This window comes from Saccostrea echinata, unplaced genomic scaffold (assembly GCF_033153115.1).
Source record: "Saccostrea echinata isolate AGI-Se365-2 ecotype Australia unplaced genomic scaffold, CSIRO_AGI_Sech_v1 ptg000054l, whole genome shotgun sequence".
NCBI lineage: Eukaryota > Metazoa > Mollusca > Bivalvia > Ostreida > Ostreidae > Saccostrea > Saccostrea echinata.
Window position 1 is genome coordinate 54,332,254 of NW_026889803.1, and position 16,902 is coordinate 54,349,155.

The 16,902-nt window shown below is 33.2% G+C and overlaps 1 protein-coding gene across 1 annotated transcript; it reads right to left on the minus strand.

Moving 5' to 3' along the window:
- Positions 1-9,534: 9,534 nt before the first annotated feature.
- LOC133205023 (EF-hand calcium-binding domain-containing protein 1-like) lies at positions 9,535-14,962 on the minus strand. Its single transcript, XM_061340765.1, has 4 exons — positions 14,954-14,962; positions 14,647-14,853; positions 14,389-14,539; positions 9,535-9,602 (listed from the first exon to the last, which is right to left on the minus strand). The coding sequence occupies exons 1-4, from the start codon at positions 14,960-14,962 to the stop codon at positions 9,535-9,537; spliced, it is 435 nt and encodes a 144-aa protein (XP_061196749.1).
- Positions 14,963-16,902: the final 1,940 nt, after the last annotated feature.

The window sequence follows — 16,902 nt, forward strand, 5'->3', positions numbered from 1 at the left end:
CACCCACCAAATGGGAGTAAAATTTGGCGTGCACTTGTAAATTTGTTCGCCCACATAACGAATTAAAATCTACAGGGGACCAAACTGTGTCCCCGTTCCCCATACTAAAAAGTTTTTTTTCCCAAATGTTTGCTTTAAAAACCCAAAACAAAGAAAAAACGAAACAAAAAGCATGGTCTTATTGTTCGTAAATCTTTACAGTGTATCTAAACACCGGTCACGGTGGCCTAGTGGTAGGGCGCTCGCCCGGATTCGATTCTCGTTCGCTGCTCCGCGTCAAACCTAAGACGTAAACATAGGTAGTGACTGATCCTTCGCCAAGCGCCTGGCACTATAAGTGGAATTCACGAGTCTTTCTGATTAGACCTTAAAAATCGAGGTCCCGTGTCACGGTAGGCGTTGGCACGATAAAGAACCCTCACTGCTCAATGGCCCTAAGTGCCGAGTGTAGGTCTAAATTTGAAGCCCTTCACGGGCATACGGTTACATCTCTATATGAGTGAAAAATTTTCGAATGGGATGTTAAACAACATACATACATACAATCAACCAATCAATCAATCAGACAGAATTGGTAAAACAACATGATTGTGTTATTCAACGCCTATAAATTAATCATCTATCAATTAAATGACTTTTTTAATATTCCAGATTCCCTAATTAAAAAAATATGCGTTTTGAATAGGGTTGACTTCAGGCTTATTTATGATATCATAATCAATATTTACAATATTTAACTTTTTTAAAACAAAATTTTTGATGAAGCGTTGAATAACACATACAGAAAGAGACAATCTCCAGACAGCTCAGTACTACGTTACGACTCCATTTTATTATTCGTAGAAAATGTAGTCCCACAGATTTGGTACTGTGTTCAGAAAGGGGGAGGGGAGTGACTACCAAGTCGGGTTTTAAAAATAAGACGTGTGCGCATGTTGGATGCCAAGAAAAGGGTCAAACTTGAATCCATCCCCCCTTTTTTTTATTGCTTGCAAGAAATACGTATATAATTATCAACCTCATTTATCTCATTAAAATTGTTGCTTAGGCATAGAAGGCATATGGCTATCCTTTTATGGTAATAAATATCTCATTTACGTTATATGTAGAATCTATATTGCCTTCTAAAAATACTTTTACCATGCAATTGTAATAATTGACAAACTAGAAAAGTTTTTTTTTGTATCTGTTTTATTGTTTTTCTTGTGTTTGTGAGTTTTTCGATGAAGCTTTCACAAGCAGTAAAGAATTTGAAAAAATCAACAGATAAAATGGTGGAAGGGTGTTAAGTAGTGTCTTAAATTAAATTATTTCTCTTAAATAAAAAAGCTTGACTTTTCAATTCAGTCCTTTGTCATGAACACAGAAAAGAAAATTCATAAAAATCATATGAAATATTCTTTTTTGCGAGAAAACATTTATTATACCTACACTTTCTAAAGAAAGTTTGGGTATATTGTTGTTACCCTGGTCCGTCCGTCCCATCGTCCGTCTGTCCTTCTGTCACACTTTCTTCTTCCTCAAACTCCTCTTTTATTTTAAGCAGTAACCAATTTATCTTTTGGAATACCGTATAAATGGAATTTTTAGCGAGACGCAAATTTAGCAATTTGTCCTTAAAAATCAGTATTTCATTTTAGCGAAAAGTAATTTTAGCGATTTTATGGTGCATAGAAAGATAACGGCAACCTGTAATGCGGAATAAATTGTTACTGACATTTAATTTTAGCGATCTAAACACCCTCGCTAAAAATGTCAAAATTGGATCCTCGCTAAATTTTCTGCTTATACGGTATGATAGGTAGTGTCCTGTGCATGTGCAATAAAGTTTTAGAATTTTGAATATTAACAAGGAGCAAAACGGGAGCCAAAAATGACGTTTTATTCTACAAAAACCTGGGTCCTAGAACTTCCTAATTTTATGCAGTAGCCTATACATCTTTTGGAAGATGATTGGTGGTGTCCTGTAGATGTGCAATAAGGTTTCGGAATTTTCATTTTCACCCTGGGGATCAAATGTCGAATGGGGTCGAAAAGCATTCTTTTTATACAAAAAGACTTGGTTCCCAAAACTTCTCTTATATTTTATACAGTAGCCTAATCATCTATTTTAATATGATTGGTGGTGTCCTGTAGATGTGCAATAAGGTTTCTGAATTTTCATCTTCGAGGGGGGGGGGGGGTAAATAGGGTAAAAAAAATTTAGTATCTATGGCAACATTTATCATGAAAATCAAAAACTAATATACATCGAATTATGTACATTATTTAAGGCTGATTGCGCACAAAGTCATTGACATCGAACCAAAACTCTAGGAGAATTAGCAGTTTGAATGAATTTCACAAAATTACCTTTTTTACTAAACATGGCAACATAATTCCAGGAAATCAAAAACCGATAAACAGAATTATGTATCTTATTATGGTCTACTTGTGCTGCAAGTATTAATGAAATCCGGGGTCAAAGCTGTAGGAGGAGTTTTGAAAGTACAAATTTGATTCTACACTATGTTATGAAGTTTTCACGTGTTTCATTTTTTCTTGCCAAGTGGTTCTTGAGAAGAATTTCGAAGATTTTTTCCTATACATTCCATGTAGAACTTTGATCCCCTATTGTGACCTCACCCTACACGTGGAGGTCATGATTTGGACAAACTTGAATTTACACTATGTGATGAAGTTTCATGTAAGATAAAACTAAGTTTTTATAGAGGCTCGTGTATGATAATTATACCCTGAGGGGTATGTTTACCTGTCTCAACAATCAGTAGAGGGTTCAGTAAGTTGTTTTCAAATTAGTACACATAATTTTATTTATTTTTGCATACTCTGAAGACAATTGTGTATTTTCTTAGGGATTTAAATGAAGAACTTACATGTTCTAGAGTAATAGGAGTTCCATGTGACATTTTTTAATAAATCATGAAAAAGAATTAAATGTAGATCTGATCAAAGACATTTCGGAGTAAACTTATTTTTTCACATATCAAGAGGGATATCAACTTGATCAATTGAAAAAAAATTCTTATATTATTACATTTTTATTCTTGGCCCAGGTAAATGTCAGAAAGAGAAAGGGAAAGAAAAAGAGAGAAGAAATATCCCCAGGTTTTTAGCCTTATGCAAAACTAAAAACTTGTGATTGCAAGTGCTCGGAAAGAGCTACAATATTTGAAAAGCATTTTTTTTTCATGCATTAATTGAAAAAAGTTCAAAGCTGAAAATGTATACCATGTCAGCATAGTATGACTTTCATCCATTTGAAAAAAACTGCATATTTTAGAAAAAAGTATGATTATAAATAGTTAAAGTGTTTTAAATAGCAAAATCAAACCATACCAGTATAGCTAATTCAACCACAGAGCTTAATCAATTTTAAGATGCAAGACCTGTACAACTCTTAATCATTCTTAAAATATTTATATCATCATTCCAGATTCAAGGGAGAACTAGGAATATGACCAAAAGTTTATATCTATTGACTTATAAACATGTACATGTATGTTGAGAGAAGAGTAAATAATGATGACAAGTCAGAAGTGGGGTTAATATTCACAAATTTTAGGAGTTTTCAACAATTAAAACATGCAGAGATAACTCCTCCGCCCTTCCCAACCCCAGTTTGTTCATGTATGCAAACCAATACTTTGTTTTGATTTAAAAAATGTGAATATATACAAACTAAGCAAAAAGTTTAATAGTGCGTCTCTCTGAATGATTTTCATTCCTAATTTTAGGAGAGTGTTTCAATAGAAACGTAGCATCGTTTTTGCAAGTCGAGGGCCAGCCAGAGAAAAAAAATCAACTTACCTGAAAAAAAAAACTTGACAACCAAAGAAAAAAAACAAAGAAAAAAGGAAAATAATTTGTTTTTACTATTAATCGAATTAAAGACTCCACATTCCTTTTACAAATGTGCTGAATTTCATAAATGTTATACGAGGGTTGTTCGGAAAGTTCGTGGACTACTGTCATAAAATTAAAACCGCTTAAGATACATCAATGAATTTTTTAACGTTTAATTAGCATCATCTTTTTCATTTATATAATAAACTATACATCATTAGTTTTATTTTTTAATCAATTGCTGATGTTTTTGAAAGCAGTGGTATGTCCAGGCGGCGCAACCTCAAAGATTACGTTTTTTCTACTTAAGTGTAACTGAGAAAAAAAATTCTTTTTTTATATGAGCATTTGTCATTCAAAAATCCTGTTAATTCACTCGTGTGGTTGACACAATTGTACCGTAAAATTTGCAATTTTTACCCCACTCTGTAAGTTCTATGAAATTTATCGTAAAATTTATATGTAATGTCCAAACAATTATGGGGGTGTAATGACATCAGAAAGGGGGTTGGTTTCTTTTTTCCAACATTCTATAAAGTTTCACCCTCTGGAAAAACTGGCATAGGACTAGGAAATATTTAAATGGGCTACTGAAAAATAAAATGCATTCAGAGTACTTGTTTTTAAACGCCGAAAAAGATTAGAGAGACGAGAGATGTTAAAGTTAATGTCGATTTGTAGTAAGGGTGTTCAAAGTTTGTCACGTCGAAAAGTGACGTTGATCATGTGATAGATGTTGAACTCCGACAAGTAAATATGCAGTTATAAGCAAGTAAGGATCTTTCAGATCTATTTACAATATTATATGCATTGAAATCAGCTGTTTATGACATTGTAAAATCATATAAACAAAACGGGTTTAAATCTTTACTTAACTCCAAGGAAACTCATCAAGATAAGTGTATGAGGTAGAAAATGCGGACATTGAAAAACAATGACGTTATGAAACTAAATGGCGACAGCGCCGGGTGATCATGTAATGCCTTTTTTATTTTATGATAATTTGGTAAATGTCCAAGGTAACAAGCTAAAATTTTCAACATTTCTTTAACATTTGTTGTTTTATGTTCATTAAAAATTTTGTAAGCATAGACTACATAGTATTAATTTTATCGCATCAGTCCACGAACTTTTCGAACAACCCTCGTAGTTAACAAAATTTGATGTGTGTTATCTTAATTGTGTAAAATGTTTTAATTCCTTTGGTTTCTATTTATAGTCCATTGACATCACGTAAATATCTCGGTGTAAAATTAGCTTTCTAACCGCATTCATTTCGATGGAGGTCAACAAAACATAGCATGAAATATGTAACTCATATTGTGATATATGTAACAACTATACACTTTCATGTTTCAAATGATATAAATATGTTAGTTTCAATTCACATTTTTTTTTACTTTTCCACAGGCCGATTTGGCACTGTAAATTGAAAATGCGTGATAAATGTTGTAAATGAGGAACTCCAGCATCCTTTTAATATCAACTTCAGAGTACTTGTGTGTAGAATCAGCGTGATTTAAAACGAAGTATCTCTGTTGATGAAAAATCACAGATTTCCCAGTTCCGCTTTTATTTAAGAAGGGGTTGGCTATGGTATCAAAAAGCCTAGTTTTAATTTATCGAGAGAAATGGTTGTATAAAGTGTAGAAAAGTTGGACGTTTTGATGTTGTAGGCTTTTGAAAAAAAATATGATTTTGAATTTTCTAAAATTTCCTTGGGGTTTTTGAGGATCCACATCCGATTTACACCACCTCTGGAATGTGCTGTAGCACAGTCATCTGAAGTTTTCTTTAACAGCATTTAATATCTTGATAAGGAGTAAATGTAGGGGCCTTTTAGATCATTTCCTGGACCCGGCAATATATCTTTGTTTGCAAGGATTTTTATGAAGTTTATGAATCCAGTATAGGTAGGGTAGATCGAACTCACCTTAGTTGACTGGAATGTAAAAGAATTAAACACTGAAATGTGATTTTGAAGAATTTCATCCTTGAAAAGTGAACTGCGAGTATATGTAGGATTTCCAGACATAGAATTAACACCAAGTTCTTCCAAAATACAGTTATAATAATGAGCCTTACAAATAAAAACGATATTGTTACCAGCGTTATCTGTTGGAACCATAGCATATTGAGGGTTTGCTTATAATTGAAAAGTTTGTAAGCAATCGTTTGGGAATATCTGTAGAAAATGCAGGGAGTAGAGTTCAACTTGAAATATAGTGGAATGCATGACTGAACTTTTTTATGTTTAAGAATGGTACTTGTGTTCACAGCATCTATTCCTTTGTTGGCAAATTTAAGTTTAAGAAACCGACGGATAGAGTCAGAATTATCTTCCGACACACGTGCTGGCTTAAAGAGCCTTTGCTGGGCAAATCCTTAATCACAAACACTAGTTTGTATTCTGCAGTTGAAAAAGTATGGACTTGCTTTAGCTTCTTCAAATAGTCCTTTCAATAATTTCAAGGAAACCGAATACTGTTTAGTGCGGATGTGATGAAGACCTAATTGTTTATTGACGTAAGGTAAAAGTGAATCAAAAGAGACATCCTGTATAATTGGTTTATTGTATGATCGATCTCTATGACTACGCTTATTTCTAGGTGTATTGTTAAAAAGTCCCATCACATTTACGTTGGCACACTGTGGTCTTAAAAGATTCCATACATTTTTTTATTTGGTCGTTGCAACCATACGGAAAGGCCGTGCCCAGTTTTCCGATCCTGTATTCTTCTTGTTGTCTACGGAACGGAGTACTCAAAGTGGAACTATTAGATGGATAATATATTTTTTTTCTCCAAAATTCTAATCCTAAATGAAAGATGTTCTATAAAGCCTCTTTCTTTACTCCTCACTAAAATATTAACAGCAGTGAAGGAGAAACTTCAGGAAAACTATGCAATAATATATTCGAGAAGTGGTGTAAATCAGATATAGATACTTAAAATTTCCGAGAAACTTTTGGAAAATTTGAAATCACAAAATTTTACCAAAACCAATAACATAAAAACCTACGACTTTTCCACTGTGTATACAACCATTCCCCACGATTACTTGAAGTCCAGGCTTTTTGACATCATTGACAGCTGCGTCTTCAATAAAAAATGGAACTCGTAAATTAACTTACCTTGTCATTGGTAATTTCCAAAATTGTTTTGTTAAAAAACATTCTGATTGTATACACTCTGGAGCTGATATTAAAAAGATGCTTGAATTTCTGATTGACAATTTCTGTGTGGTTTTGGAGACCAGGTCTTCCAACAATCTAATGGAATTACCATGGGTACCAATTTCGCCTCGTTGTTAGCAGACCTATTTTTGTATTCGTATGAAGCAGAATCTATTCAAAATCTTATACATGAGCAAAGGAAATCTCTTGCTATGGCCTTCAACTCGACATTTAGGTATATCGATGACGTATTATCAATTAAAAATAGTTATTTCCATTCATATGTCGATACGATATATCCCAGTGAGCTTGAAATGAAAGATACCACAGAGTCTGACACATCTGTTTCATTTTTAGATATTTTACTAGAAAAAGACGTTCATGGTAACCTAACAACAAAGCTTTATGATAAACTGATGACTAAACTACCTTACAATCGTCAACTTCCCTTACTTATGCAGCAACATACCTTTATCATCTGCATATGGGGTGTATCTCTCGCAGTTGATTCGATACGCAAGAGCATGCTCTACGTATGAACATTTTTTTAAACAAGGTAAGTTATTGACAAACAAGTTGATGAAACAAGAATTTCAACATTCTCGTCTAAAGTCATCATTTCGTAAGTTCTATGGTCGATACAATGAATACAACCTTTCATCGAGTCCTATGCTGATTGACGTTAACATACTATTTGTTAAGCCATTATTTACACACAATTGTTGACGGATTTACAGATCATGACCGGATGTGACCGGTCGGCAGGGAATGCCTACTCCACCAAGGCACCTGATCCCACCTCTGATGTTTTTGGAGGTCTGTGTTTGCTCTGCTCCCGATTTTTATTGTTTTAATGGACTTTGAGCTTGAATACTGTTCGTTATCTCCATATTTCATATGATAGTAGAAACCAGACTTGACAACCCATTACCTATCGGGGGCTAAAAACTTGTTCTGAAAAAAAATCTTCTCTCTAAGGACAACTTTGACACAGACAGTTATAATAGTCCAGTTACGGGCCACAGCTACAGCATATTAAGGAATCTGGGGTCTGTTTTACAAAAGAACTTGCGACTAAGACCAAAATTTTATTCTGCTCATAACTTTCTATTTCACATTGATTTGAAAATTGTTTTAATCTTTTTAAAAATAAATTAACAAGATATCTTATGCTAGCAATTTCAAACAGCATCATTAATTTTACAAAATTTCATAATGGTAATTCAAATTCATTTTGGTTGTTGGGAATATTAAAAATATTCAAAACTGACATATGATTTTGAAGAATTTCCTCCTTAGAAAGGGAGCTATGGGTGTAAATTGGATTGCCACTTATTTTAAGGAGCAATAAGCAAGCAATATTTTGAAAATAAATATTTATGGAATTGAATGAAGGGCTGAGGGGGTGGGATGGTAGAATCAATGGTGTTTGAATATTTATATCATACGTTAATTATTATACAATACTGTAATGATTCTAGGTGACATATTGATTTTAGTATTTGTCTATTCATTTTTATTAGGTTTCATTTATTCAGTAATATTTTATTATTGTCACCAGGACTTGGTGATTTACAGCTGTTAAATCAGTTTGAAATAACGTCAAACTTGCATTAGCAACATTAATACTAAATCTATCAAGAACAAAGGGATAGTGTTAAAAAGTTAAAAACATAGAACTGTGTATCGATGTTTAAATACCAAGACAACCCAAAACACTGACAAAGACGACTAGCGAAAAGGTTCAAATATTTTTTTTTTAAATATTATATAATCTGAGAACTGAAGACAGCAAAGGTCTTAAAGTCAAATACTGTATAGATATTTTGATTTTCTGGTTTTTCAAGCATGACACAACAATTTGTTATCATCATAGTCTGTTCAACGACTCAAACAAATTATTTCTGAACTTCGATATTGACATTTACCGTTTTAATTTCATAGACGAATTTGTTGATCGAGCATTAAGTTTTTCCACTAGTTTCGGTCACATGCATTCCCAGATCATTGTCTAAATTTATTTGGGTGATAAATGGTATACAATCCTATCAAATAGATATCAATCTCAATTTGACAAACTTTTACTTACTAATGATATATTTCAAATGCATCTATGAAAACTTTTTTGAAGGAGAGATGCAGGACACGAAGTTTGGAAGACAGAAATTTAATTGTGCATTTTGTACAGGTATATGTATTTATTTTCTCAGTAACAAAATTCTTTCATTTAAACACGCCAAACAAAAAGTGTACTCTTGTAATGGAACCACTGTGTCAATCTTCAGTTACATTACCGAAGTTTTTTCTTATTCCAATTGAGATCTTTATGCGTAACACAAAGGTTGTTCTACCAAGGATCAATTGATGTAATATGGAGATAACGAACATTGAATGCTCTTGAAAAATTCGAGGGCAAATAAAAGAAAACTTCAATAAAAATAATTAAACAAAACAGATTAATACAAAGAATTCCAATTCAAGTGCTGTGAATTCTTTTATTTGTAATCAGCATGTTAATATTTACATTTATCGAACAGAAAAGATGCTTTGTGAAGTTCAGACTTCGAAATGTGTTGGCTACCTGTAATTGGTTTTCTCAGAATTAAAATACTGTACACTTAACAAAACTTCTAAGTGTTCACTCTAATAGATGTATTTATTTAAAAACTACATGATAGAATGGTATGATATTTTCAAATTATTATAATCAATGACTCTCCTTAACAATTGTCAAAAGAAAATCAATTATCACCAATGAAAACCAATGTCCCGTGACGAAGCTTAAAAACAATAAATCTGTACTTTGCGGCACGTGCTTTGTGTAATCAGTTTCTTTTTGTGACCATTATCGATTCTTAACAACTGGTTTAACTAAAAAACACAAAACATGGGCAAAATGGCCATTGAGGAAGGAGGGAGAGTGGTTGGAATGCTGACATCTGGATCATCCTTACGACACGTTTTACTCACTTTTATTTAAGTGTTTATTTGTCCTTAATATTGCTTTTAAAAATCAACAACCAGTATTAAAATCCATTAAAAGACATTTTGCTATAGGTTGTGTGTCATTTTCATTGCCATCTTATCACAATTTGAAAGCTTTGGACAAAATTTAACAAAACCGGAAGTGATCTGGATATTCGTCTGAGGCCAAGGTTTCGCGTCACAACCAGGTTAAAAGATTGTGACATGGTCCAGAACCACTTTTGATTTATTTAAATTAGCAACTTCAATGGTAAGAAAATAGTAACAAATTGGTGCCCATGGCTGTCTAATATCATCTCAAACAGTCTGAATCATCCTTAAAGAGGTACACTTATGTGCGAGACGCCCAAGGGGGTCTAGGTGTTGACCAAAAGGCATCTATGTAATGCCCAGGCCTGCCAAATCCCCCAATCTGAATCCAATTAAACACATTTTGGACTTTTAAAAGGAATATCAAAGCTCTCCCCATCCACACAATTTCAGCGGTTTAGAAAGATCCATGCAGTAGGTGTGGCAGCAGATAATTCAGGGGTACAATGTATCCATGGGAAAAAGGGTGTCTTGCAAAAATTAGAGCGAGTGGTGGTCTTACTCCATAGAGATTATATTTTGTGAATTTTCATTTTGAGGGTACATCATTTCCTTGACACTTTGCTTTAAAGTCTGACGAGATACTGACATGAAATTTACGCAACATCGAACTGAAATATGTTTCAAAGAAGTTACTTATTGTGTGCATTTGTTCTTTATAACTTAAAAAATGTTAGGTGAATACTTCGAAGTTTGGTTCAGTGTAGAGACGCCACCATATACCAGTGAAGGGCTTCAAATTTAGACCTTTACTCGGCATTAAGGGCCGTTGAACAGCTAGGGATCTTTATCGTGCCAATGCCTACTGTGACACAGGTCTCGGTTTTAAGGTCTTACCCGAAGACCCGCAATTTTCACTTCAAAATGCCGAGTCCTTGGCGAAGGAACAGTTGCTACCTTATTACTATTTTTTTACAGTCTTAGGTCTGATGCGGCCGCGGCTTGAACCCTCGATTTTTCGATCGAAAGGTCTTGTTATAAATGTTTTTCAGAATTTCAAATTGTAAATGGCAATATTTTAAAAGCAAAATGTTTTATGTAAGAGAGTAATTACTTTCAAAATTGCATAAACTGCTTGATTCAGTATTTTAATGAGGCACAACTTTCCTGAGTGTTATTCTCTTCATATAAAGGACTCTATGTCAATTAAGATGAAAGCAACTTTATTTTTATTCTAATATAAAGCACCAAAAACTTTTGAATCCCAACCAGTATCAAAACAAACAAGATGTATTTACGCAATCATATTTGGGACATGAAGAACGAGGACGCATTTGATTTGGATTCGGAAGGAATCCGTCCGTATCCCGTTACGTTGTTACTTAAATTCACTGTTTCTCTGTCTTTCCGTCTATTCGTCCGTCAGACTTCGCGTTCACTTAGTTTCAAATAAAAACAGTTTTAACAAAATTCACACAAAAAATTCATATGTGTAAGAGCAATGTCACTTTGTAGTAAAAATCAGACTTTTACCATCCCTTTGACCTTCATTTTAGTCCTCATTTTTAGTTTTCTGTAATTTCAATGAAACTGTTCGATTTGTTTTCATCAAAGAACTAAAAAGGAACGGTAAAAGCAATGAAAGCCAAATTTTGAAAATCTCTAGAGTTCACGGCGGGTGTGATCTGTCGACAAGGGATGCTAACTCCTCCATTGCACCTAATCATGTTTGTTTTGCTAATAATTGTGTTGTTTAATTTGAATATGAGCATGATGACTGTTCGTTATCTTAGCATATCATTTTAGGATCTCGTGATCACTCTAACGTGAATGAAGAAAACAAAAACTAACAGAGTCAGGACCTGTTATTAAGGTCTTCCGTATTCAGCGGAAGACCTTACTGTTATTCTTAGGTTTCTTTTCCACTATTTTATTGTTTTTTCCCTACCGATTTTGTGCACGCGAGTTCTCGGAAACGGCTTGTTTGATTTTCATGAAACTTTCAGGTCTGGTAGAACATCAAAAAATCTAGATATGTATTTTATTTTGATAACATCACTTTCGGTCCGGAGATTTCTGCGATTAAGTGATTTTTAGAGGGTCACTTTGTCCGCTCGTTTTCTAAAAAAAAAAAAAAACAAAAAAAAAACCCCCACTTATAATAGGAACTTGACATTTTCAGCGATGATAGAGCAATGTTCATAGATGTGTACTAAGTAGTTCATTTTTCTCAGAAGTGCCGCACGTTGACGCGCGGTATGCTCCGAAAATAGTCATATGGAGAATATCAAAATTTTTAGGATTTTTTTTAGATTATCTCTTTACTTGTAAATTTTTTTGTAAAGTTTTGTTAAAACATATAGAACAAAAGTTTTGCAGAATGACAAGGTCTTTCATTTGATATCAAGAAATAGTGGCTGGCCCCTAAAATAAGGGATCTACAGGGGCTGAAAGTTTTTTCTCAATATCTCAAAAACTATTGAGAATTTGTGATACATCAAAGAAGCAAAATTGTTCAAAATGACAAGTAGAAGCGAGTAAGATTGTCGAACGTCGTCAAATGACGTCACTTCCATCCAAAACGCATATTTTGCCGTTTTTGACATGTTATTGGTAAATTTATGTAACCAGAAGAGTCCAACCAAATTTTTCATCAGTCGACATCACTTCCGGTCAAACCGGAAGTAGCCAGAAATAGCTTATTTTGCAGATTTTGAAGCAAAATTGAAATTCTAAAGTCACTGGAGACGTCTTAACTTATTCCTTTCTTTTGTTGACCACTTCGGTCAAAACAGGACGGAAGACCTACTCGTTGCTTTGCAACGAGCTTTGCTCTAGTTATTATTATTATTTGACATGTTCACACCCTGGGAGACCGACGTTTGGACATTCGAACCTCTTATTTGCAACAAGTGAATAAAAATAGTTAAGTGAAGATAAAATTATTAATTATATATAATTTTTATCTTTATTCAAGGATGAATGTTTCGTAAATACTGCATGTAGTTGAGGATATTTATTATATTATACTGAATGTTTTATACAAACATACAAATAACGATGAACAGTGCACGCATACATTCCGCGCAGTCAACATTTTTTTGGAATATCACCCGTCGTAATGTTCACTGTTGCTATGTTCTGTCTTGCATGAGGGAGTGTTTTCATCATTCGGAGGTTAAAAAAAATCAAAAATCAAAATCAACTTTTTACATGAAAGTATAACATTAAGAAATGACAATGATAAGTACCACATTTTGTAGGCATGCCTCCATATAGCCAAGACATAAGTTTTGTAAGAAATGTACCTGGTACTCTAGAAATAATTTATATAGCAGTGTTGCTTTTCTCTACATCAAATATTTTCTACTTTCATATACATAATAGAATACTTATCATATTGCTGCTTTTATAATCTGCAAGCTTATAAAATAATTAGCCCCGATAATAATGATGAAACCAGTTTTAGTGCATATTCTTATTTGCTTTATACAGTTTCTAAAAATATCACCGCATTGTTTTCAAATTCGGTCTAACATGAAGGTTTTCATTCATACAATAGTAAAATGTATTCTTTTTCTTTCTTAGCACTTTCCTAAGGATACTCATGAGATCAAGCACACTGCAGATTTTTTAACGATTATTGCTAGCAATGAATAGTCGTTGAGTTAAGTAAATAAATGTCTATATATTGGATTTTTTTGGTACAATATTACCTCTGACAGAAAGACAATCAAGATTTTTCTTAAATTTATTACGAATGATATTTTCCATCCAGAAAAAGTTATATATTTCTTATTGCTCTTGCTAACACGTACGAAAAATTTGAATAGCAATATTCTTGGTTCATAATGTCAAGCTATTTCATTTGGAAGGAATTTAAGATTTCAGGATCCTGATCTTATAAAATTTGTGCATATGCTCTAACACCCCCCCCCCCCCCAAAAAAAAAGATAAAAAACAAATTGATGCGATCATTATTATTTTTTTATTACATATAATAAAATCAAGTTTCTCCTCTGACATGAATGCTCATCTAATGAATTTGTTAACACTTTTCGAACACCAGTGGTGCTTTGCGAAGTTCCCCCTCTGAAACTATTTTATCACCTGAAATAAAGTAATACAGTTTTAAGAAAAAAGAAATTAACTCTTCCTCCCCTTTTTCAGCATTACTGCTAAAAAGGATGTTTCTGAAGAATAGGGAAATTTTTAAATCATTAAAAATGCATAACTTCTTATAATTTCTTATTTAAAAAATGTGCTGAAAGAGAGAGAGAGAGAATCAAGAAGATAATCAAAGAATCATAAACATGTTACATGTAATTATCGAAGAAAAAAAAAGACCTCACCATTCGTGTCAGTAAGATTGAATGCTTTTCGGAGATCTTCATTTTTGGTGCTTGCTTTGGATGTGATTGCAAATTCTTTTAGGTCGATTTTCCCGTCTTCATTGGAATCCCAATCAGAAAACGTGCAAGGCACGGGTCTCATGTCTACCTGCTGATACCTGCTGATATGAAAAATACACAAATTACTTACATTTAATTTTTGTTAATGTAATTTATCGTATTATGTCTGATAGCAAATAGAATTCAAAGTCTGCTTACCCAAATCGCATCTCGTTTCTTTCCGCAAAATTTACCACATCCGTATCCACATACTGGTGCACAGGCAGGGCAACCAGTCACTGCTACACATTTGAAACTACACACTGAACGACAAATAATCCGGGTCCATCGTCGCAAACGCCACGGAGCGGCTTTTTCCACTAGACATAGCTCAGTTACAGTCAACAGTACCAAGAAGAGATGAAACTAAACCAACATAACACATTTTGTACAGTTAATTTTGTGGAGATTCAAATTCTTTGTTTTATAAACTAAATTAAAATATTAGTAAAATAAAATACAATACCTTATTCATTGTTCTGCAATAGTCAAAGTTCTTTGGGTTTTTTTTTTCAGGAACAGCTTTACTTATATATAGGCCTAAAAGGTAAGACAGACCCACTAAAATATTGACATCTCGCATCCAATTTCTCAACAGATTTACAAATGCCTAGATTTGATACTCTGTACACGTGGAATTATAATCTTTATTTTTTTAAATTTGTGATTTGTAACAAACAGAAATTATAAATATATTTATTACATACGTTGTCATTAATACACCTTTTTTTGCATGTGTGATATGCATGACGTCACCGTAGCCATATGAGCTTTCACGGCTGCTACGGACTTTGCAGGGTTGATAATGAATAGCAGGGCAGATATATATATATATATATATATATATAGTGTTGTTAATGAGTACCCGGCCAACCGCCGAACAATGCGATGTCGATAGAACTGCTGCTCGGCTACTCGGATATTTAGACTTAAGTAGAAAATAAATGATTTTTTGTTCAATTAATCCTAAAACAAGTCATCATTTTTTACCGTTAGTCTCGATTTAATGTTTTACAAATACGTTTGTTTTGATAAGTTTTCACAGTTTATCTAATTGATGTCTTTGATTGCGCGTTTTGAAGGCATGAGTTCCTAATTACCTTATTAATTACATGATTAATATGCCACACTCGACATCATGAGCATTCAGAAATAGAAAATTAGCCGCTTTTAAATCCTTAAATGCGTAAAATTTACATAAATTTCAAGCATGTAAAATGGAATAAAATTAACAATCACGCTATAAAATGGTATTTTCTTTTCTTTTTGAAAAAAAAAGAAAAGAAACAGTTTTAGGGTAAATGAGCATGGTGTGTACAAATAAATGTAGATTTGTGCGTGCGCATGCGATGATTAAAATGACTGATATAATTGAAATAGCTTAAGAGGTGATATTTTTTTTTTTATGAAATGCTTTGAAACTGCGTATATATATAGGACCTCCCATGATTTGTAGTTGGATATGATTTTTATCCAACGAGTTGTTTGTTCTTTTTATCCCCGAGCCTTGGTGAGGGGATAAAAACACACAACGAGTTGAATAAAAGTCATATCCAACTACAAATCATGGGAGATTCTTTTTATCCCATGTTTAATACTTCACAACCAATGTTTTACACTGTTTTATACAGGACTCAACTTTATTTTACTTCATCACTCTAAAGCAAAAACAATTGTGACGTCACAACTACACTTAACTGTGGAATTTGAAAAAAATTATCCTATGAGTCATATCCACGGGATAAAGGGGAAAACATGGGATAAAAATAAATATTTGTAGTCAAGAGAATTTATTTTTATGCATGCTTGTGCTTCGCTCTGATTGGTTGTGACAAGAATCTAGAGAACTTCATTGTTATTAGACAACATGCTTTGAAATTCCAAATATAAGTATATATTATTAGGTTGTACAAGATATGATTCTTGAATCACGCACATGATACATGTTCTCCAATTTAATTGGCTGAAACTTTAAAAATTCATAACTTCCTTATTTTCAAACAAAATAGGACGGATTTAAAATACTGTAGATTCCTTATTTTTGGCGATTTTCTTATTATCGCGCACCATAAAAATAAAAGCGAGTAATGTTATTGCTCGAGTGGTGCTTAGTTCCTCGCATATATTTAGGAATCAATAGTACAGAGGGGTATGATAAGTTTTTACAGTACGGTATTATGAAATCTGAATACAAGAAAATGTATGCACACGAGCTGAAATCTGATTGGCTACTACTTTATTGGCTGTAACTCTCTTACTATTCGATAAAATACTCTGAAAATTTACGACAGGTATGTATTTCGAGACACTATAAAATTTGTAAGTGAGTACTCTTAAACATTTATGCAAGTGCACGTGTTCTGAATTCAGGTAAGCTAAGATTGGAAGTGGTTATATTTTTCAACAAGACATGAC